Source organism: Uranotaenia lowii, chromosome 3 (assembly GCF_029784155.1).
Source record: "Uranotaenia lowii strain MFRU-FL chromosome 3, ASM2978415v1, whole genome shotgun sequence".
Lineage (NCBI taxonomy): Eukaryota > Metazoa > Arthropoda > Insecta > Diptera > Culicidae > Uranotaenia > Uranotaenia lowii.
The window spans coordinates 266329587-266355467 of NC_073693.1; the positions used below are offsets into that span (position 1 = coordinate 266329587).

The window sequence follows — 25881 nt, forward strand, 5'->3', positions numbered from 1 at the left end:
TGAACTGAAATTTTTGAAATTTAACGTTCCGTTCGATGTGCTTTCATTAAAGTTTGGACAAATCACCCTTCTTTAAAGGTGTTATTCAGTAGAATATACTCCAGATTACGTGAAGAACAGTAAATTTTTCAATGTATATTTTTATGAAATAAAGTTCTAAATTATTTTAAGAATATGTTAGGGCAATAACGTGTACTTAAATAGTTCTCGGATAGAAAAAAAAATCCATAGAAGTAAAAGTGGGTTGAAACCGACAAAGTTGACATAGTCATAAATCACAAAAGTAAACACATTTTCATCGGAGAAAGTAAAAAAAAACTATTTATTATTTTAAAGCACATCACAAAACATTCTTTGTTCTGTATTCTTTCCTCCAGGACCGTGGGAAGAACCGCGTCATGGGAAGGAGGGAGGGCTGAGGTTTGGTGACCTATTTTTTTTTTTTCAAAGATATTTTAATCAACAAATGTATGAAAAATGAAAATTAAACGGGGTTTTTATGCTATTTGATTATTCATTTTGAAGTTCTTTGACATTAAAAGTTTTTTATATTTTATTTTATTGAAACTTTTGAAATCGATTTTTTTAATTTAAGATTTTTATAAGGGATCCTTTAGTAATAAAATAGTAAATTTTTTTCACCCGTGGTTGAAATCTTTGAATTTGCTAAAAATCTGGTGAATTTGGCTTATTTAAATAGAACATATTAGAAATTAGATTTTTTTTCAAAAAAACTTTTAGTTTCCTAAACAATCCGATTTAACGCTCAAATAAAAAAAAGCTCAATTTGTCAAGCTCTTGAGATTTGATTATTTGATGTAAGTTTAAAAGTAAAAGATTATATTTTTGTGAATTTTATCTGATTCTGACAAATTGATCCAAATTTAAGATTTTAGATTTTAAACTTCAATACTTATAATGTTTATCAATAAACCAAAAAAAAAAAAAGAATTCCCTGCAAATTTTTTTACGAAAAGATTACATGTTTCATGATCAGTTCATATCTTCATTAAAAATCAATTCTATAATTAAAATTTTGTAGATAATTGAAAAAAAATAAGTTTTTTATCAAACAAAAAGTGCGAAATATACTCAAATTCTACTTCATATTTGTGATTTGAATTCTTTAACGAAATAGTAATTTTAATCATTTTAACACATGCGGACCAAATAAGCGTTATCTCGTTCTATCTTTTGCGCGAATGTGTTTCTTTCAAAAGGATTACATAAATGTTAAAAAAAATTGATTCATTAAATCAGAATTTAACATATTAGCCAAGAACTGAAATCTGTTGGAGGGCCCTTAGTCACCAAATCATATCTTTGATTTGAATCTGAATTCATTAATTAAATTCGGTAGTGAATTTTGAATAGGGCAAATGCGATAAATATAAACAAATGGATTTATCAGCTGGGTGATGAAGTATCAAAAAAAAAAAATTCTGCTGGGAGCTTATGGGGAGCTGTCAAACTTTGAACGCATTTTTCTCGAAACAGTGATGTTGGAGCATTCTTCGAATTCAAAATTCGATACCGAATTATTTCTATTTAATCCGACTTGCAAATCTGTATTAAAGTATGAATTTAGAATTAGAAAACTGATTCTAAGTGTTCAATCCTGGAAACTTTCTAGCTTGGAAGCTTTGTTATTTTTGAAATCTGCTTAAAAATGCAATTAAGGAACTTCGAATCTGAATATGAAACAAAAACTCGGGATGGTATTTTTTTCACATCCAGTTAATTATGATCGAAATATTGATAGTTATCATATCACTCGTATTCATAGTTTCAAATTTGAATCGAATTTGGAAGAAATGCAAAATAGTATTTGAATGACGATTTCATAAAAAAAAAATTACAAATGAAGATTCGAACCGAACTACAGAAATACAGAATACAGAATCCAAAACATGAAAACAGATATACAATTTTGGTTTTGATAATATGGACCCAGAACCTTGGAAATTAGTGTTAGCTCATTTAAAATTCCATGATCAGGAATGAATTTCTTTGAACAAGTGAGAAAATTTTGGAAAACTATTAGAATTCTAAACCTGGGATCTGTTTTCGAGATTTTGACATCTGTTCTGAGTCTAAATAACAAGCTGCAGTCAAAATTTGATGAAGAATTTTTAATTTTGATTGTACAAAAAAATAAATCGTTTTCTTTACTGAACCCTCATGGAGTTGAACTATATTTTATATCTGAAGAGAAATCAATATTGTCAACAAGGTTCGCTATTTGAATACGTTTAGAAGACGTTAGTTGATTTGAATTGTTGATGAATTATTTAATGGATAAATCAAGCATTAGTTTACTTTTTTGGACGTAGCAATTGGCGTTGAGGACCAAAAATGGGAAAAAGGGGTGCGAAATAAGAATAGTACCACTTGAGTTTTTTTTAACAAAATCAAGATGATTTTAAAAAAATTACTGTGTAAAAGTGAATGATAATGCTTCTACGAATTATTTGAATAAATAACTGCATTTTAAGGAGTTTTCCAGAATTCCAAAGGTTTTCAAAGGTATGAAAAGGGAGTTTTAAGAGATGCTCCGTTAAGGAATTTGATATTTGAGCTATAAAACTTTATCAAACTGCTTGATTTCTTCATTAACATTCATAAGTATGATGCAAAATGATGAAACATAGATTTTAGGCATAATTTGAATTCAAAAGGTTGGAATTCAAAAATACTAATGTTTTTTAATAGTCAAACACTATTTCTCTAGATTTAAGTCATAGTTGGCAGCACTTTTTTGCAATTTAACCAAATTCATGCCCATTTTTGAATATCCGGAATTAATTAGGGTGTGCCGGATGATCTTGGTCAAGAAATAAGTACATGGTACCATCTGAGTGCTTTGGAAATTCTAAGATCACTATATGAATAAAAATAGAATGGCATTAAGGTCTCTAAAAGTGAATTTTTTGGACCGATTATCGGAATAAAGTTGTACTTTGCGATGGAGTTTGATGGACCAGGTGGCTAGCATTATTATTGTTATGATTTGCAATTGAATCGGATGTTTGATATGAAATCGGAAACAATTTGTTTCGTATAATAAACATCAATCAAGCTCTTCCCCGGTTCCTCAAGGATCATTCCTGGGATCAATTTTTGTTTTTGTTTATAAACTACTTTCCTACGTCTTGTCGAAGAGCTTCATTCATATGTTTGCCGACTATGTTCAAATTAATTTTTGTGCTGCTAGTAATTTAAAAAGAAGTACCTACAACAGATATTATGAATGCTGACTTAATAAATATTCACAGTTGGTCTCAAAAGAAATTGCTGAATTTTTAGTTAGCGCGCCGTTGGTTATCATAAATCGGCTTAAAGTGGCATTGCATAGCTGCATATGCTTCATCTTTAATCTATCTCGTTACTTTAGAGCTAGTCCCCATAAAACGAAGGTTTAGTAACATCCTTTAACAATTTTTACAAAATAAGACTTTCGTTTTTCATTTATAACATATTTTACTTGAGGAATTCATCTTATCGGCTTAGAAGCAATCGTTTATTAAGTTTTATAATTCCACGTTACTTCTTTGAAAGTATGGAAAAATCATGATGAGGGAAGTATGGTGGTCTCATATCCTAAATCGCACGTTGAGCCATACTGAAAAAAAATTTTGACAGCTGGCTTAAGTCTTTACGAAAAAAGGGGTCTAGGGATGCGTTTTTTTTAAGCTAAAAAATTATCAAGGCTATTTAAAAAAAAGTCTATGTATCACCATGTATAAATTTTTACTAAGGTGGTGCAAGAAAACGCTTACTATTGCATGTCCGAGAGAAAAAAAGTGAAAATATAGGGCTAGGTGGGGTAATTATGAACAAAATTTCTTCATTTAGCACACTCACAGCCACCATATGTTTATTTCCCGATCAGGAGAGCATATCAAAATAATAACTCAAACGTATCTCACCAAGATATTTACATCTGATTCAGTTATAATTAAGTACTCAAAATTTTTGATTTTAAGTTTCTCCAATATGAATTATATCTTATTCTGATTGATAGACTTGAATGGGGTTGGGCTCATTTTCAATGATAAAGATTTTTTTCGGATTGTCCTTAAATAAAATAATTATATCATATTTTGATACACGAAAAACTTTTTCTGAAACACGGACATCGAAGTCAACGGCCCAAACCGTACTTTAATGAGTTTCGCTCAACAGATTCTTGAAATAAAATCCAAATTTTAGGAAACCATAAATGGAACATGGTTTCAGCAAATAATGTGGGTTATTGACATTCCACTAGAAAATTTTTTCGAAGCATGCATATCTAGATAAGTTATAACTCTGATAGGTTTTGTTCTGACTAATATCAAACTATGCTATCTGAACGAGATATAATCTTGATAGGAGCATATCAAAAACAGATATAATTTAGCTATGATCGTATAGAATTTCTGATATAATTTGAGATATTTTAACATCCTACGAGTACTGAATTATAACTCATTTAGATAGAAAATAAATTAGTATCAAAATATCTCATCTTGATATACTTTTGTTTTCCCCTCCTGATCGGGTTCTTATCATAAATTCTGAAAACCTGCCAATATTGAATGTTTCCGTGCTCTTCATCATTCTGTAGAGCAACTTTTTTTTTGGTCGCAACCCACGTCCTTGAGACGTCTGTTCATAATTACCCCGTCTGTTCATATTTACCCCACTCTTTAGGGGGTAATTATGAACACGGATTACGGACTTGGTATAAAATTTTTGAAAAGTAACAGTATTTATACGTTACATTTACCCATAGTAAGCAGTGTATAGTGATTTTATTTGATTATGCTCATAATTACCCCAAAACCTGTTCATAATTACCCCGAGATTTGTGCAATATGATTTATATGGTGTCAGAAAATCTCAATTCAACACCAAATAATGAAAATAATTAGCAGTAATAAGAAGATGGGTTTTTTTTTATAAAAACTCAATTCAATTCATGTATAAAACAACACCAAAAATAGCTATTTAGTGTTCTTTTGAATTGATTTTTTCTATCTTTTGTTTCGGGCGTTTAATTTCTTTGTTGCATCTTTTAGGGGAAAGGTTTCCTAAATGGGCCCATCGGGTTAAATGACCCTGCGGCTGTTTGATGAAATGGCTGACTAGACAGCTTATCTGACCAATGCATTTTGAGGGTGATACGCTTAGAACATAAGGCAAGAAAGAATTTTATGAATTTACAAACTCAAAAAAATTCAAAAAATCATACAAGGTTTTGATACATTTTGATGTAATATTTCGACTTTTAAAAATTTTAACTAAAGATGCTTAAAACAAAAACAAGGATGGTTTTTGTTTCTTATTCAAATGAACTTAAGAAATTAAACATATTTCATCTTTTGTGGAGGTCTAATAATGATTATATAGTGGAATAATAGAGTGTTTTTGTATGCCCCCATCATGTTTGTAAAATGCCTCCATCTGTGAATAACAGGTTAAATAGAATAAATAAATGATTTTTATCACTGAACCTTCAAATCTAAGCTCTGAATAACATATTAAGAGAGAATTGAAGATCTAAAAACAGATTCGATGAAGTTTTTCTTATAGATGAACTGCCTCCATAGTACGGCAACCCTAACTTTTGTTTTATTCCATAAAATTATAATATGCATAGATGTTTACAAAACTTCAGCTTTGTCGTACGGAAATTATTACTTTCTAGCAGTTTCAATGAAATTATACGGAAATATTGCCCAAAAAACAGGAATTTTGTTCAAAACATAAATAGGCGCATTTAGCCCGCACGGTTTGAGGTTCGTCATTTTAGACAACACTTATAATGAAATCGTTTTCTTGGAAACAGAAGAAAATTTTTACATAAAAATTACTCCAATGTATAGAAAACAGATGCCTGCACACGTGTATATAGTTTTTGTACACAAATTCGATGTGATATTTGATTAAATCAGTGTTCTGCTTTTTAGGCGCATATAGCCCGCTCCTCCCCTACGTTTTGGTTGGATTGTTTTTTTTTTTCGTTTCCTTGTTGTCGTCGCAGAACATTTTTATTTTATAGGACCTCTCCATACGAGTGAAATTTTAGGCGAGTTAGGTTCCTCGATGATTTTCACATCCGTTTAAAATGTTCTGTGCAGCAAACATCAAGTCTTCACCCTCATGTCGTGGGCTAGGCTTTTCAGGAATCATGAAATTGAAATGGGGAAAGGGGTCTGTAAATGCTTGGGTATAATTAGTGAATGGCCCCCTGAGTTGATGAATTAAACATTTGACCATCAAAAAGCCAAAGAAATGTCAGGAAACGAATAAGAACATGTGTTCATAACTACCCCATAGGACGAGAACTATGGGGTAAATATGAACAGCCATCTGTGAGTCAGTGCGAATAAAATTTTTTTCAAATTTCTTCAAAATCCAGACAAAGCATCAAAAACTGGATCTCAAACAGGTGATAACAACATTCCAGCTTGATTTCCTATGATCAGATATTCAAAACATTGAACATTTTCGAAAACGATTTCCGTTTCACGGGGTAATGGTTTTTTAAAACGTCTGAAATGATATCATTAGGATTTGAAAACAGATCGAAAACAGCTTATTGCTATCAATGGGATGTTAAACTACCACTTTTGGGACTTTTTGTTTTCATTCATCCCCCACAGCAGCGCGTATGGCACTTGTTCGGAATTACCCCGTGTTCATAATTACCCCACTTGACCCTACAGCCTTTGTCTCGATGAGTTTTTTTGGGAGCTTTATTTATCCTTGCCATAATGTGCCGCGAAAATTGTCTAAAGTTACGTAATTTTTGTCATAGTAAGTATATTAACGAAGAAAAAACTGTACTAGGTACTACCTTTGTAAAGTTTCTTTCTCATCATCTCTCTTTCCACTACATTGTTTGTGTATTCGACTGAATCGATTTGGGGTCATTTTTAAATTTCTGAAACCCTGGGGTCTTAAAAGCTTCGTTTTGGTTCAAAACTAATTCATGATTTTTTGCAGAATTTTTAAGTAACGTTTACATGAGTAAATTTGGACTTTTAGGTTTGTATGGGAAAATTGAATATTTATGTGATGTCAATTGAATTTATGGTTTATCAATGCCGAAAGACATACCCCAGCTAATAACTTTTTTGCCCAATAAGATACAAAGTTAAGGTCTTCGACAAAGTTGTTCAGCGGGAAATTTTCTTTGGAATATTTATAAATTGGCACAAAAAACCATAACCAGGCTCGACTCCTCAGAAGAAACAAAAATGATGTTGATTTTTCTGTACAAACCCCTTATTTGAAGTAGGTACTTATCTTGGCTTATTTTTTACCAACAAAGAATATCAATGAAAATGAATGCGGTTAATTTTGAAATTTTCATTAATCTACATGATTTACCACATTTTTAATTTAATGACCACTTCTGAGTGACACTTCAATGCAATTTAATAATTCTAATTTCCAAAAAAAGTACTAAATAGAAAATGATCATCTTGATTCAGATTCCTGATTTTTCATTGGATTTCCTATTTGTGAGGCGTGCTGAAATTTTGAAATTGGATATTCGATTTTCGTTTTTTTTAACTTACATATTATAATTTCTATGGTTATATTATGGGCAAGATACTTATATTTTGCGTTAATCCTTTTATTTAATAATTCGAAGTACTGTAAACTGGGCAAGCTTTGATCATTTTTTAAATAAATTTTCGAGTATTTTTGAGGAGGTTGCTCTGTTGTGACACTTAAAAATGTTAAAATACCTACTGAGGTAAGGAGTATATTGCATGATCATTGATAGCAGAATATTTAAACGAAATTAGTGGCTATAACTAAAAATTTGTCACAATACCAGATGTCATGTTTCGGAGTAACTTTGATCACTATGGTTTTAACGTATCTCAACATCTTCAAAATTATTGGTTAAATGCCAATTAGCACTGAAGGGTTGAAGCAGTAGTTTTTTGTTTGGACTCAATTGACGTTTTCTTTCAAAACCAGATATACTCAAAAAGATGGACAATGTTGCTGCATACATTTAGGGGCAAAAATTATAAACATTTCTCTATATTTTTTTACCTCAAAAACAAATGAAATTTGACCTTCATGCCATTTCCTAGGTCCTCCCACTGTTCCTATGTTATTTTTTGTTTAATCTTAACCATTTAATAGTGTTTTAGTTATTTAACTATTCTATACAGGCTTTCTAATAGAAAAGGCCCGTTTTTTATAATATCCAAAAATTATCATAGAATGACTATAAAAATAACTTTAAAGCTATAACTAAACAAAGGATAAAAAAAACTTTCTTATAAAACAACCTTTTTGCTTCTAAATGCTATCATTTTATCAGGAGAGGTGTTTGTTTGTGAGTCTTCGAAAAAAAAATAGATATTTTTGAACTTAAAAATTAAATTTTAAGTAATATAAAAAATCTCCAACTACAAATCAAATTTAGCCTATTATAAACTTCGTTTATGGGCTTTCAAGCGTAGAAAACATTTTTCAGATATTTCAACTTCAGACTTAGTTAATTCTGATTATCTTCAAAAATTTCATGTTGATCAAAGTTAACCCGGTGATAAATTTTCCCCCAGTTTACGGAACGCATTCTCGTTGTATTTTTCTCCATAGTCTTAGTCCGTTGTTGATGATATTGATGTATTTTTATTGAAAACGAACTTTTTAAACTAGGGATGTATCATCATAAAAATGAAAACCACAGAAAAAACAATATTCAAAATTTAATTCTCAAAACGAGATTTAATAATTTATGCTCAGTGCTCACCAAAATTGCTTGTTTGTTTGTTTGTTTGTTCATTTAATTTCACGACCATTTGACAAGCAATGGTAAAAATTTGATACGCAATCAAACTCTTAGATGTTAAATTGTACAAAAGAATTTTCCAGTAATATTTTTCCCAAAACTGTTTTTTTAGCAGAAACCAGCCGGAAAATTCAGATTAAAACAAAGAAAAACTCCGAATTCGACATCCCTCAGCTGGAGTGGAAACTCATAAATTTGACGTCATTACCGGGATTTGTTATGTTGTTCCGCTTGGTTATATCGTTTTAATGAACGATCCACGTCCTTGGAAAGCCCATAAAATCCCGAACCCAACGGAAGACAACAAAAAAATGAATGAAACTTCCAACGGTGAAGAACCAGCAACCATATCTTCGGATGAAGTCTGAAAGTTTTGGCCCCGGCTTTATCCTGGCTGGCTGGCATCTATCACACAGATGTACTAAGACGTGGGTAAAAAATCATAAAACGGACCGAAAAAGCAGAAAGGGCTTCCGACGCCATTTGGGGTCGGGAAAATTTTCCGGTCAAATCACACCTGATGCTTAGGTCGGTGGTTGGTATATCATGGCTTTAATTTTGTTTCTTTTTTTGGCTGGAACGTAATTTTGTATCAGAGAATTCAGCAGAATCTTGAAATTATGAAATTTGCTTCTCATGTCAGATTTCGTTTGAACAATTCTTCAACTTATGAGAACCAACTTAGAATAACTAAATCCATGGCTTGAAATTTGAAGAAAGGATCGAACAGCAATCAAATTTTTTCCTATATTTTCCTAGTACTACTACCAGTCCTTCATATGAATAATTCAGCAGTACCACTGTGGATAACGATAATGAAAAACAAAAAAGGACTAAACGTTTTTTTTTATTTAAAAAAGGGGCTCCCGAATAGAAAGCAATGTACCCTTTCAAACTCAATTTACAAATTGGGAAACCCTCTCGACGGACTCAATATCTCTTCCTAGAGCTTACACAATGACTTTCAACCCATTATCGAGTTCGTGAATCGAAAAATCTCACCTGGTTCTGAAAGATTCCGGGAAAAAACGGGCAGCAATCTTCCCATCACAGATGGATGTAAATCAGCCAAACAACCTTTCCGGTAACAATAAGCTACATCTTGAAAAATAGGAAAGCAAAAAAGGAAGAACATACGCCGGACGCAAATTTTATGGATCCAATTTTCTCTTCCATTACCCGATCAACAAGCCCAACGGACCGACTAAACTGCCGGACCAAAAGGTCCAAATGCGTCCAAAGGTACCAGGCAGAGGATAAAGGAAGCAGCACGCTCTCTGGAGCAACTTGACGTGGGCAAGGGGATACGCGGAAGAAGATTTGTAGACTTGAAAGAGTACCTTCCTACATTTTTTGGCTGTCAGGGGTAAATTTTCGTTTGGGGCGTTTTCGGGCCGATGTAAACAAGCAAGCGTTATGAATTTTTCAAAACAGAGCTTTTTTTATGTTGTACCAACAACAAAAAAAAAGGAAATTTCTTAAATTCTCTCTTCATATAAGGCGAGACATTTAGTTTAAGTAAACTGTTTAAATTGTTATCAAAATACTTTAGAGGAGTTCGAAATTTTCAAAAGTTTAAAAATAAATCATATTCCAACCGTGTTGACATATTTTTAAAATTAATAGCAATCAAAAATGAATACAATGTTTGTCCGTCACCTTTCGACTTCGTCGCGCCAAAGCCATTAATCTCAATACGAGCCTTTATGATTTCTAGATTTTTCGTTTATTGCGCGCAATACCACATTAATGTGTCGCCCACGAAAAAAAAGACGCAATGTCATAAATTTACGACATCATTAAAGCGTGCCATACGTGTAGGTTAATTTTCCATTATATTTTCGCCTGTTCATTCATTCTTTTCTTCTCTTTTTTGTCCCTCACAGAAACAATGCCAAATAGCGGTGCTTCCACTCGGAACCGGAAACGACCTGGCCCGGGTACTCGGCTGGGGAAGTTCCTGCGACGACGATGCACACCTGCCGCAGCTGCTGGAGCGCTACGAGAAGTCTAGCACCAAGATGTTGGATCGGTGAGTAGTTTTGAGCGTGTTTTTGTTTGCTGGGAGAAAAAACTCATGTACTATTTTTTATTTAAAACATCAACAGTAGATTATTACATTTTTTACTGATTTTAAATCGATACTTTTTATTGGAATCGAAATTGTCCTTAAAATCTGCCATATTTTAATATCAGTTATTTATTGCTCCAATTTTATGTTTTTAAAACGTCAAAAAATACTATTAGTCTCAAATTTGCTGTGCTGGAAGAGGATATTAAGTAAAAAACTTAGATACAATAAATGGGATTGTTTGGTTCTGACCCGACAATGCAATTAAGCCAGCCGAAAGATGATGTGTAAAACAGAAAGAATGCAACTTTAAATCGGGTTAACGACAATTAGAATTTAGATTTATGTCATTTTTTGGACCATGTTCATGGCATGACTCATTCGACCTTACTTTCATACCTCTTTAGCATGAAATATGGTTGAATCATTTTTCAAAAACGAGTTTTGTGGGATTTTTTAATACTTAAAAATACCAGAAGTTAACGTTTCACTCAGAATTTTGAATTGTTTGATTTAATGAATCGAACAAAATTTTGTATATAAAAACGCGATGCAGAATGATCACATTGCCTTCCGAGTAGTATTTAGATTAAGTCTACCTTCAAGCCAAGATTCATACAAAAATTGTTTTCTGTTAGACTAATAGTGTAACGGAAGATCAAATGAATGTTTTAAATTCCAGCTTGACGTCACAGCGTTTGTAAAACAATTTTTTGGTATATTGTACGTAAATTTTACAGTTCAAAGCGCACATTGAAAAAAAAATTATATTTCTGAGTTCAGAATTGAATTCGCTATAATTTGGAATCAAAATTATTTTTACTGAACGAATAGTTATCAAAATATGAGCGAAAGAAATAGTGCCGCCACAACGCGCCATTTTTTTCCACTTTCCAGATTCTTTATTGAACCCAATTTTTCTGCTCTTCTATTCGATCAAACTTTATGAAAATTTCAGAAAAGTATCAATTCATAACGACCAACAAATCACTGTTTTTTATTTAAAAAACTTCGTGACGTCACAACGCGCCCCTTATTTTCAAAACACGATTTTGCAAAGCGTTGTGACGTCACGAATTTTTATGGTCAGCTACATGAAGTAAATCAAAGTATAATCTTAAAATTGATGCTTTATTTACTGAAAATGGCCCATATACGCAGATAAGGTTGGCAACAATGCGCACATAAATTTTATTAGAATTTTTTTGTGCGATCACGTTAATATTTTTAAAGAAAAACTAATACTAGGAAAAGTTTCAAAACACTCAAATTCAAAGAAAAATCGGTTGATAAAGACCAGTATGTAGAAAAATAGCTTTTTCTGTTCATCCTGAACAAAATCCACGTAATTCCATACAAACTTCAGGTTTGTTGAGCGACCCCTTTCCCTAGTATAACCTGGCTCAAATTTTGCATGGGACCTTGTGCTAGTACCACAGAGAACAGACGTACAAGCTCGAACAAAAATTCTTCAAAAAAGTGTGTAAATTTCAAATCCTGACATCTAAAAAATACGTTGGGAATTCATTTGAAAACAGTGCCATCTATTGCGCTGTTCAAAAATTACAAATCAAATATTCAAGTGTCCAGTTTTCGAAAAGGCGTAATCGTATTTTAACTAATTAATAATTAAACTAATGTTGCTCTAAAATAGACGGGTCAATTTTTGATAAACAAATGCAGTGTAAGAGTTACTTTTTACTGAATTGAATTTCACTTCCTTTATTTTACGCGGTATTTACTTATTAACCTTTTTCGGTGAGTAAAACAAGTAACCCGAAACGTTACGTACATTTCACTTGGTTTTATGGTTGAATAAGTAAAGACCGTATAAAAAGAACCTACCGGTGATAAACTTCCATTCATTCCTTCATTTTTGCACAACTGAGGCAGTCGAAATAACTAACAGTTTTATAATGAGTTTTTGCTCTTCTTCAACGGCAGAGGACGAATCGGCTATATCCAGTCAATTAGGAACATTCACGACGATCAGTTTCACCCATCAGAACTGATTCTGGACATCTCAAAGCGGATTAATTTCAAGTATCACTTTTACATCCCAGTATCCAAAATTTAGTATTTTTGGCTTAATAGAAATAGCATGAAAATTTTAATAAATTGTCCCATTATGCAACTGGACGAAAATTTTACGAAACTTCAATAGAAATTTTCTTGAAACATGCCAACCAGTTCCTACGGCTTGTTCAAAACTGACCAAAATTTTGTTTTTTCCACAGTTTGGTTTTGACAGTTCTCTTTGGTGAGTTTGGAGACATCTGGTGGCCCAGCCAAAAAACAAAAATTGGTTCAAAACGATCGTTGGAAATTTTACACAAGTTTCGTGGGCTAGCTTGTACGTCTGATCTCTGTGCTAGTACCTACATATTTTAATTTAATCAAATTTGTAATTCAGTTATAAGTCTCTTTTGCTAGATTTTATAATACAGGGTTCGATTTGGATTTTCTAGTAACATTCTTTGAGGTGGAAATATCAAATGAAGACCGTTTTTTAGAATAATTTTACTAAAAATTCGTTTGATAAAAAAAGTTAATCTATAAAGTTTTCTATGTTCAAAGATTTTTTGAACCCCATTGCATTTATTGCGTGGATACTTATTTTTTGACATAATGCCAGCAAGTTATAGAAGCTATTAGCGGTTTTTGTTTTTATTCTAATATAGATATATGAAAAAGTTGAAGTTTTGGTAGATTTTTATTCAAATAACCGATAACTACCAGCTTTATGATTCACACAAGTATTCTTTAAAAAATCGATGAGAAGTTCATGTTTAAGATAATTTTTTTTCTCGAATCTAGTGTTCAACAAGCGCGATTTTATATGTTTTTATTAGAGACGTTTCAAAACAACCGCGTTTTTGCGAAAAAAAAAACTAAGTTTTTTTTGTGTTTTGATTTTAGTCGTTTTAACATCTTGATGTCATTCGCGACTTATATCAACGATGCAGTGACGAACAGTCATTGAAAAATGTATCCGGTACAACTGGGTTCGAACACACGGACATCGGCTCAGGAAGTAAATGACTTGCCAACTGAGCTATATCAACACGCATTCTTTACCCGGGTGCAACTCACAACCTGAACCGATTTTCATTCTGAAAATTGCATTTAATTCCTCTAAAAAAGTTTAAAGAGACTTCTAATTTTCGCCATTATGTGACGTTTAAAGTGAATTGTTTGCGTAACAACGCTTTAAAATAGATATCTTTAGGTATCACCGATTTTAGAGCGTAAACTTGCAGTGATTATTCTTTATCTAATATCATGCTGAAAAATGGCTTTTTACCAGAATTTTGCAATAACTGTTTGTGACATAGCTATGTTTTTGACAAAATTATGTTTCAAATAAAGAATAATTGTTAAAATCAATTCATTAAAAAAAATAAATTTCAACGATAACATACTCAATTCTTAAAAAAAGTTAATTGAAAAGCTCAAGAAATAATCTGGCTAATGCTGTGCAATTTATTTTTGAATAGTGAAAAATGAAAATCGGTTCTCCAATTGAGGGGTGCTTGGAATGAATCATTTATTGGTTTGTTGTTTAACATTATTTTTATTGCAGAGTCTTCAGAACAAAATTTAAACAAAAGTCTTAAATTTTAATCAAGATTTAAAAAGTAGGAAGTAAATGTGATTTGAACCGTAAACTTAATTTCTTATTTTTATGTCGTAACATTGATACGTTGTCATCAACGCTTGAAATGGTTATACTTGTTGTTGTTGTTTACAACAAACATAAGCTTACTACTTGCTAATTTAAATAAATACATAAAATTTAATTGAAGCCTTCAATATCTCCCATGCTTTTAAAGCTTCATAAAAATTCAGGGTTGCTAGCGATATTTCGTTTTGAAATTCTAAAGTTTTTCTCTGTTTTCTCCTATTTTTGCACGGTTATAAATGATGATTTTCTCGTTATTTATTATATGTACTTGTTTTTTTGAGATGAAATCCTGGTGAAGAAAAAAATTGAATGCTAATGCCTCAAATTTCTAACTACATATTGTATCCCAAAACCTTGTTAACTTGTTAAAAATCATAACAAATACTTCGGCGTCTTCTAACGCGTAGTCTTCTCGTATCAAATTGACAGGTTTTAACGAATCTAACGAAATTGGCATCTATTCTATGTTATGCTTCACAATTTCAACAATTTTGCAAAAATAAGTCCGATTGAATTGATGTTGAAGCTATAATGAAGTACGTTTAAGCTACTATGAAATTTTCTAGAATTTGTATAGAGTTCTAGAAAAAAAATTGTATAGTTTGTATAGAAATATGTACAAAATACATCGATACATAATATCAAATCAACTTGAATAAGGAATTATCTTACAAAATCCTCAGATTGCAAGTAAATATTTAGTTATCTTCTGAATGCCGTTATATATTTTTGAACAAATCTAAAGACATGTTTAAGAACAATTTTTTTTAAATACCAAACAAAGAATAACTTTAGAAGTAATTTTAGTCATTTGATCAAAAGATTCGTTAAAATTATAGAAAATCGTATGTAAGACAGGGCTGAACTTTAATCTCAGGGTAACGACTTTAGATTTAGACAGGAGCTTGTTTTAGATAAAATTTTCAAATAAAACATATGATAGCGTAGGAAACTTTAAGCAAAAGTTTAACGTAGTAAGAATTAAAAATTTAACACTTGCGATATAATGCTTCGTTCCTCAGGCCAATTCAGTCGTCTTACGCTGCTAAATTATTTGCTTTTTGCATAAAACAATTTTATGAAATACTAGCTGATCCCATACGAACTCCGTTTCGCTTTTAACTTGGAATATGTCATGAACAGTTTGTATGAAAGTCAATTGCTGAAAACTTTCCAGATGCACCTCCGAATTCATTGTTAAGTAATAATTGCAAAAACATTGGACGATTACTTTTTCTGTAGTCTGCTACTAAATTTGAAATCAGGATTCAATTGACCATGCCAAAAACCCCCGTGTATAAATTTTGACTCGATTCTTGCATAACAACACTATTATTGCCGAAAAGCTAAAGCCCTCTCGGTGGCATCTTATACAATCTTTGATGTCTGAAATTGATTGCCCTTCCCTCAAAACTACAGTGTGCAAATTTTTAAAGCAATCCATTGCATAATAACGTCAATATTGCTAAAAACAGTGAAAAATCAATTTATATGGACGACCAGTTTCGTCGACCCCTGGCAAAACATTTGACATCTAAAATCGATTGCCCGTCCCCGGAAACTACCGTGTGCAAATTTTCATTACAAATAACGACGATATTGCAAAAATATTGAAAGGTTTATATGGACGACCCCCTTTGCCGGCCCCTTACACTGAATTTAATACCTGAAATCGATTGATCGTCCCTGAAAACTACCGAACTGTACCAATTTTCATCTGAATCCGATGTATAATAACGACAATATCGCATTAACAGGGAAAAGTAAATATGATCGACCCCCTTGGCCGAACCCTGTTTTTAATTTGGATAAGTGAAATCGATTGTTTGTCCCTAATAACTCCTACATGCAAATTTGCATTCCAATCCGATGTATAAAAACGTCAATATCACTAAGATATTGAAAATTTAATATGGACGACCCTTTTTGCCGGCCCCTTACACTAAATTTGATACCTCAAATCGATTGCACGTCACTATTGTGTACCAATTTTCAGTTGAATACGATGTACGTCAATATCGCAAAAACAGCGAACAGTTAATATGGACGACCCCTTTGGCTGACCCCTTACACACACCTTGACACCTATAATCAACTGATCGTCTTTCAAAACATTCACGTGCCAATTTTCAACACGTCCCGACGAAAAGTAACGTCAATATCGCGAAAACAATATTTGTCTTGTATGGACGACCCCTTTAAGAAGGGGTCATCCGAAAATCTGAAAACATTTTTCATCATTCCTGGTCTTAATGAGCATCCATGCCAAATTTCAGACCTCTAGCTCTTAAGACGGCTGAGTCTATAGAGGACAAACAAACAAACAAACAAACAAACAAACAAACAAACAAACAAACATACGGAAATTGCTTTTTATATATATAGATGTATATCGAACACTTGACATTTGACGTCGAAAACTAAAACTGGTACAGTCGAACCTGGATAAGCGAGAAACCTTTATAAATGTAAGAAAACACCAAATCCCTTGCTTTTCAAAACACATAACCTTTGTATGTGGGAGTTTGAAACCTCTATAAGCTAGGGTCGTTTGCCTCACTAGACTAAGCAAATTAAAGAAAATACTACTTTTGTATTGAAGTTTTGGTACCAAAATGATGTTGGGTTACCAAAGAACAAATATCCATAGTTCTATATTAAAACTCACGCGAAAAAACTTAGAACTAATGCATCAACTGGTTTCTTATAAATCAGTGGATTTTCATCAAATATATATTGATACGTTGCATTTCTAGATCACTTTAATGCATTTGTATGTTGTCTAGAAAAGAGAAACAGGTTAAGTTAGAAATCTCTTTAAGCGCAAAAAAATTCAGTCTTTTGAACTTTAACTTATCCAAGTTCGACTGTAGTTAGTTTTGTGTTGAGTTTTGTCGATAATAGTTCCATTATAAGTTATTTGAGTTATGCTTGTAAGTGTAGCACAATTGCGGAGAGCTAAAAAAATGAGATATCTCATATTGCTACGCAAATATTTAAAAAAGCGATTCAAATTTAGTTTATTTATTAAAAAATGAACTAAAATAATCGTTTATGAGAGAAATCTATATCGGGACAGTAAAAACTATACTTAAATTTAGAAAACATTTTAAAAATATTTTCGAAATTTCGTGGAAAAAATTCAATCATGACAATATTCCCGGGGAGGTCCCGAAATTCCCGATTTTTTCCCGGTTTCCCGGTGACGCGACGAAATTCCAAAGTTTTTCCCGTTATTCCCGGCTTTGCCGGTTCGCTAGTAACCCTGAAAATTAGCAACTGCTAGAACTTATTTTAGAAAGTTATTATTTATTATTAACTTATTAACTTATTAAGTCTTTGACTGACAAGATGCGCTACTATCAGTATTTCATTAAACAGACAATTTTCAAAATTTCTGAAAATGCCAGTCTTATCTATTTACACTATTGTGCGTTCCTAAAAACGAAAACTAATATTTTTAGGAGTTTTTCTTGCAATTTTTCATTTTTTTTCTTGTAAGGAATTACAGCATCTGAAAGCAAAAAAAAAAATCACATGTCATCTGTTTTAATGATGAATATTGGTCTTTACATTCATCACATAACTAAAAACTTTTTTTGTACCATTTTTAATAAACAGGGCGAAGCGCTCCGTTAAGCATGTTTTATATTTGTTCAAACTCATGTGCAGTAGTTTACATCACAACAATTATAAAGAAATATCTACGTTGCATTGGAAAACATAACTTGAATATCAATGGAAATATTTGAAATTCCTGAATTTCATAAAGATTTAATTAATTATTCACAAAAATGTCAGCATATCTGGCAGAAGTGCGCGTAGCAATACATTTTCCAATCTATTAAGTAAAATAGAAGTCTTTTTACCTGGCAAACGCTCTCGGAGGCTCTTGATTCAATGAACACGTATTAAACGTTAATCGGCGGGTTTGGGTACACCCATATGCGCATTTTGCCCCAAAAGAAATGGAAATCATCCTTTAGAAAGCCTTTCAAAATTTAAAGATTAACCCTCTAATGCATGACTTTTTTTAAAATGAAAATAGCAGTTGTTGATTTAGTTAAATTATAACATTTTAATTCGAAAAACACAACTCATCAGCTTTGAACTCATCATTTTAAGTATTATAAAAGTTGTGCCCCATCATAGTTGAAAAATAATTTTTAAAATTCTCAATTCATTTCAATACGATTTTGAAGATTTCTTCCAAACCTTGTTAAGTTAGTGCAGAAATGTGTTTGTGATTGATTGCGATTAAAAAATTTGCTAGAATTTGCCAATCTGAAGAAATAACAATGACTTTCCATAAACTACTTTACATACATAAATTTGATTTTTGCAATTTTCCGCATACTTTGTTCAATAACTCATGGATACATTGAAACATCGTAATAAAAATACCATGAGCTAATTTTTGTTTAATCTATTAAATATTTTTTTGTTATTTCTACAAAATAAAACAAAACCGTCTAGCTAATTCTATATAAGACATAAGAAGTAGAGTGACCATTTTCCGGCGATCCCGGGAATTGGAGAACATGAAAAATTCATGTACTTTGATGTAAATACAGCTGATTAAAGCTTTGCGGCATGCAATTTTAAAATGTTTTCTTCATTCTTTTTTTTAATCTGAATTGTTTTACTCTTTAATATATAGTAAACTGTGTTAAAAAAAATTATATGAATTTAATTATGCAAATGTAGAAACCATTCGTACATGAATGTTGAACTAATTAGAAAAATAGCATGTTCAAAAAGACATTCTGAAAAAAAATTAAAAGTTTCATATAGATTTTATTCACGGATATTGTGCTCTAGCCGATTGATACGAATATCATAATGAAGAATTTAAATTTATTTGGATTCATATCATATTGAAAGTGTTATGTTATATTTTATTATTATAATCCATTTTTACTTTACCATTCTACACACACATTCGTATTTTAAACACCCCCTGGGCTAATTCAATAAACCGTTTTGCAAAGGCTTAACGTGCTAAATGTGTATTAACTTTGCTCTAAAGCATATCCAATACAGAAAAAATTAATCAAAAGTTTGAATAATTTATGGAAAAAAAACTTTTAAGCTTCAACAATCTTTTATTTGTTCTTTATATATCAAGGCGTTTAAACGAAATACTTAAATCGTCCTTGAATAAGAGTTCAGATATAACGTTTTATGAGCCATGAAAATTGTTACTTTTGAGAAAGTACGTTCCAGATTTCACGTACTGTGCGCTTTTGCATATATGTTTAAAAAAAACTGTAGTTTTTGTTTGATGGAAAAAGAATGAAGATAAAAATTCAAATATCTAATACCTGTTCTACAACACTGCTAAATGTTTACTTAAGATATCGACACATTGTCAAAAAGCTTTTTTGTCTATAACTACATAATTAAAACCTACCTATTTAAATATTTGTATTGTAAAATCAAGCCGTATGGTATCTGAACAGTCCCTAAGTTGGACGGGTAAATGATCGAAATTCTGAAATGCTTCTTAAAAGATAATGAAACCGGAAACGTGCATTTCAGCGGGTGCAGATCTCGGTCAGAAATTTTAAGTTGGCAATATTCTGAAAAGGCTAACATATCTTTGAGCTACTAAGTAGGAATAAGAGAAGGCAACCTGGAGAATTTTTATTGAATGCGATGGAATTTGCAAAACCTTAATCTGGATGAAACTCTTTTTTTAAGTTTCATGAGAAAGAACGTAATATTTATGTAACATAAAGACACGTACGGGAAAATCCATTGTTATCATTTGGCAGCAGAGACCGACAAAAAACACAAACACAACACAGTACATAACGTGCAACACAAATCCTGGAGTGCTGACACATAAATTTTTGTGTGCGACACTTTGGTTTGGCACAGCACTTCAATTGTGTTGTGTTGCATCAAATCAACACGACACAGTTCCCAGTTGTGTCGTGTCGAGGATAACACAGCACGCAGCACAGTGTTGTTACGAGCAAGGCTATTTTTTCACCCGTCGCACTTGACTGGACAGTATTTCTCCGTATTTTCAATGGCGAAGCTCTTCACTTACATTGTGTTGAGCAAAAGCAAAAGAAAAAAATTTATCCAGTTCGGCTGCTAGCAAGTAGGCGACGAATTGAAAAAAAAAGCTGAACAATGATAATCGTATCGGGACCGGCACACGAACACACTGTGTCGTCAACTGTGTCGCATACTGTGCTGTGTTGCGGCCGACACGCAACAAATTTAGATTGACACAGACACAGCACAGTTTCGTTTCGGAAGTGCTGTGTCATCAAATTGTGTTGCACTTACTGTGTTCGTGCTGTTTTCGGTCCCTGTTTGGCAGCGAGGGAATTAAGAACAGTTTCTCTAGATTTTTGTTTGTTGGAAATTGTTTGTTTCCATGTCCAAATCTTTGTTCATTTTTCAGTTCTGTTGTACTATTCAACATTTAAATTTAAAAAAAAAATACGAGTTTACTTATGCATTAAAGATCAAGATTGTCAAACAATTTGTTGTTCGTTATTCGTTGCTTATGTTTTTTAGTAGTCACAGGCTCGCAAGGCCCGCAGCTAACCCCACTATCTCGCAGGAGGACCGTCGTGATGTTGCTGTTTTGGGTCCCGAACACCACCAGGACGTTGTTGCACTCCGCACGCCGCCCCTAACATGGAGAACAGACGCGTACGAAGCCCCCTAACTCATTCTGCATGCGACCAAAGCATCCACCGGGGTTGGGTACCCGATCTCCGCTAAGGTTGCTCGCACCCCAGCTAATACCACGGGGAGGTAGAGAATCGGAGTTGCAGACAAGAGGTGATATGACCACTACCCGAAGGTTGGGTGTATGGGGTCTCGAGTTGCACATTGTCTACTTCACATGTTGCGAGAATGCCGGACGACTGTCCTGCAAAACAGGTGTTCGCTACGAATCCGGTAGGAACAAGACGAGCGGGGGCGCAACGAGCGAGGTGGTTAGACCAAGTGGAGCGCGATCTGGCGAACGTGGGGTGCCCGAGAAATTGGAGAACGGTTGCTATGAACCGAGTGAATTTTAGGAATTATGTTCGTCAAGTTATGTCGTGAGACGGAATACTATGTAAATAAAAAAAATAAATAATTGTCAAACAATGTAAATCATTGTTAAAAAGAATGTTAAAAACTAATCATTCGCCATCCTAACACAAGAAGCAACAAACATAATATGTGAAATTACAGAAAAAAAACTACCTTCTCAGCTGTAACAGAACTTAACAGTTTTTTAAAATAAAAATACAATTTAATCTTCCAGTTATACAGGATGTATAGTCGTAGGCATCAAGTTATTCTCTCTTTCTTTTCAAATAAAAATTTCATTAATGATGGAATGGCGAAAATTGACCTTTCTCGCTAAAAATGAAATAATTTTTTTTTTCTGCGGAATAATATTCGAACCACGCTTACTGTACCCGCGTAGAAGTCCGTAGAAAAGGGCATAATCAGGGACAGATAAACAAAAAAAAAGAAACAGTAAAGCCGCCGAAGGCCTATAGATTGATACTCATCAATATGTAATCACTGTTTTGAATATTCTCGTTTCACGGGGGATGTCACCATCCAGTAAAACGTGTTGATTGACTGTCGTAGAATGATGGATGGATTTAAATTTTGAACTAGGTTCCAAAGATGTCAGCTTGACAGTATTTTTTTCTCGAAAGTTGTAACGAATAAAATTGATTGAAAAAAAAACTTTGAATATGTTGAGGAGATTTATGATGTCATTTACTCAATGAGTTTGAAGCTTTTTTTTTGTTTGAAGGGCTTGAAATATGGTTGATTGATTTTTAATTTTTGAGATAGGTTAAAAAATTGTTTGATTTTTCAAAATAATACACATTTCAATTCCTTTTTTTTTCTTTTCATTAAACAAACGTAATTAATAAAATCTAATATATAAAGATGAGTTGGACTATATATGTTTGTTTGTTTGTATGCACCTTATGCAAATCCACACCGCTGAACCGATCAGCCTGAAATTTGGTACAGAGATGTAGTTGAACCAGGGTGAGGTTTTAGTAATAGTTATGAGCCCCTCCCACCTAAGAAAAGGGACCCTCCCATACAACTTTCGGTTTTATTCACACAAACCAAAAGTCATGGCACACATTTTGCTAACAGATTTTCGTTTCCTTTGGCGGGGTTTTTTTTCACCATCTCCATGGGCCAGGCATTAGAAAAGACCATTCAGAGTTCACGTGTACTGGACAGCAAATCAAAGCTTGCTGAGCATTAAGGATTTAAAAGGGGAAACTTTGGCGTTTTTTTTGTCCTTCTACTATTCAAAGCACGTGGATGTATTTGGATGAAATAATGAGTCTACACTTCGCATTGAAAAATACAACAAGCCTGTTAGAAATATATTAACTTGAATTGTAGTGGTTTTCAAAGTGCTCTCTACCGCCACCAAGGGGATTTCAGAGACTACAAGAATGTACAGTGAACTGATCAGTGAACAGTGAATTGTCTTCTTCAGCTGAATAACTTTTAGGAATCAATGCTGAAAAACGAATGAACATTTTTTAATAAATTCTAGCATCTAAGAATCAACATATTTTTGGAATCCCTCACAAAGAAAGAAAAAATAATAATAGCCGTTAATAGCCGTCGGGGAATTTAAACAGGGAATTAGAAAATAGATGAGATATAAAAATATCTCGATGAAAATAGATAAGATAATAAATATAACAAATCTGAGATTTTTAGAATTATACAATTCAATTAAATTGGTCACTTTTGAATCATTTTTGGTCATCAATGTGTTCAATTCTATCATCCAATTTTGAGAAAAATTATGGTAGAACCGCTTAGTACTGCGCATTCAAACACATGATATCTAAGAATTTTAACAGTGATCACCCTTCACCAAAATTAATGGGTTGTTTGCGCCCAAGAATATATAGAAACATTGATATTTAATTTAAATAAAACCTTTCTCTTAACATTATAATGGTAACTTCAGGTTTAGAGATGATTTGTTTTGATAACTTCAAAAAACTGTTTGTGGAACTTTCAGCATTTAAGGAAAAGTACTCATAAACTCAGATTCGGAAGTCTTTTTAGAAATTTCTAAGCACAGAAACTTGAATATACTATTGTACAGGGAGATCATCCATTTTGAAAAGGGGGATGAACTCCAAAAGAAATTTTTATTAAATGAGAGAAAGGAAAGAAAAAAGAAAAATTATCATTTGAAGATAAAAAAAAATGCCAAATCCATTCAAGCTTCCTTGAAAATGGTGGGTGAAAAAAATGTTTTTCGTGATAGGATGAATAAGCATTCAAGGAAAATTATTTTGAATGTCTTTAAATTAAAACCTCACATCTATAAGTTTTTCTTAAATATGAAACGATAAACACAGTGAATAATCTCAATAAAAACTTTAAAAAGACTAACAAACTTTACATGGCTAAACATGCGCCAAATTTCTTAATTATGATGAACTAGCTGACCCGTTGTGCTTTGCTACACCTTCCAGAAATAAATGTAATTTGTAAAAATTTATTCAAATTTAGATTTTAGAGAGCATTTTTTTTAAATCAAACTTCATCATACTTCAGAACCAACAACTTTGAAATGAGAGCTGCAGCTGCAGTTCTGAATTGCAATTCAAAGATGGTATTTATTATTTTCTGAAACTTGATCTCTGAACTCGTTTTTCAAGATCTGAAATTTGTACTCTGTACCCAAAAAAACCTTTTTAAATATGGCCCTCCTTTGAAAAGATCTTTATCTTAAATTTACATGGGAGCTCTCCCATCTTTTTCAATTTTGTCCCCCACTGCTTGAAGAAGGTAGGCAAATTTAACCGGCTCGATACCCAAACAGCCCTTACCATGGTAATGAAAAATATATTAAATTAGTTATGTATTAAATACAGTGCAAATTTCTTTTTTTCTAAATAAATTTACTACGGTAAACATATAAATATATTAAAAAATATCAGTTGCATCACTTAATAAGTTCTTAGCGTTTTTTCTATTTTCTCTTTGAAAGTCAAATATTCAAAAATGAAACAAATTTCTAAGTTTACATTTGTTCCGTTTATTGGGGCAAGTGTCAATGCAAAGCTTATTTACAGATGCGTCAGGCTTTAAAATGGATTTAATACGAATTCCTGTTTTTTGTTCTATCAAGTTTCACTGATATATCTGCAGTATTCCTGCAATATAAATTTAGGTTTGTTACTCCCCTTTTGGTCTTTCCAACATATTGAATCATTTTAAAGATGAATTTCTTAAAAGTTTGACGTTTGCCCTTGCCCCACCGTGTAAGTTGACAGAAGGGAATATTGTTTTTAACACTTTAAGGGTAAACTAAAAATTTTGCGTCCAGTTGAATATCAGTTCTAAAGTCTCCCTTTTCAAAAACGAAGCGGATCAAAGATCTCTTTTATGCAGCCATCCAACACAAAAACACTTTTCATGTTAAGTACGTACTTGAATTGGTATGTAAGCAAAAAGTACGATGGTTTTTCAGAATTATTTAAAATAAAAAGCTCCCATTTTCATTTCTAAATTCGTTTCAGTTGTGTTTTTGGGCCGAACTAACAATTTCTAGAAGAAAACATTATTTTTAATTTTTTTTAACAGTAAAAGTTGAACGTTTGAACATGTTTTAATGTTCCTTGAATGAAAAGTCGAATTCTACTTACATTCACACGAACTAAATATGGAAGTATTTATGCAAATCTTTCAATTGGTTTTGATTCGATTGATAAAATTCCAATCCGTGTCACATCGAGGCGTCATTTATTACCACGTGCTGTGTACAAATCAAATAAGCAAGAAAAAACACATCTAGGTTGCATATCGCCCCACGTGTTTGAGAAACAGGCGCTTTATTGTTAAATTTTCCAGCAATCAATGAACAGTGTGCTTTGGTTACTATCCTCTTGCGACGACGTTTGCTCGCCCATGGAGACGAAAAACAAACCCCTCAAAGAAAATATGCTTGGTTGAGAAATACGCGCCAAAATATTCCTGCTGATCAGTATGCTATGCCTGGGTTACTTTCCTTTTGCGACGTCGGCTTGCGACGCCTCGACCATAGAGACGAAAAACAAACCGCCCAAAGGAAAAAAAAATCTCAAGAAAATGGATGTCATGACTTTAATTTGTTTCGAAAAACTACAAATTTTGTATGGAAGCCTCTCCTTCCTTAAGTCGGATAGAGTTTTGACTATAACAGAAACCATCCCCGGTCTCAAAAACCCTCAGATGCCAGTTTTGACGATGATCGGTTCAGTAGTTTCCGAGTCTATAGGGAACAGACAGACAGACAAACAT

The 25881-nt window shown here is 32.6% G+C and overlaps 1 protein-coding gene across 2 annotated transcripts in view; it reads left to right on the forward strand.

The window, feature by feature from the left end:
- LOC129754158 (diacylglycerol kinase eta-like) overlaps positions 1-25881 on the forward strand; it is a 418758-nt gene that overhangs the window by 363557 nt on the left and 29320 nt on the right. For both annotated transcript variants that reach the window (XM_055750049.1, XM_055750050.1), the window contains one exon: positions 10696-10841. In XM_055750049.1, coding sequence (XP_055606024.1) covers positions 10696-10841 — 146 coding nt within the window. The remainder of the gene's footprint in view (positions 1-10695; positions 10842-25881) is intronic.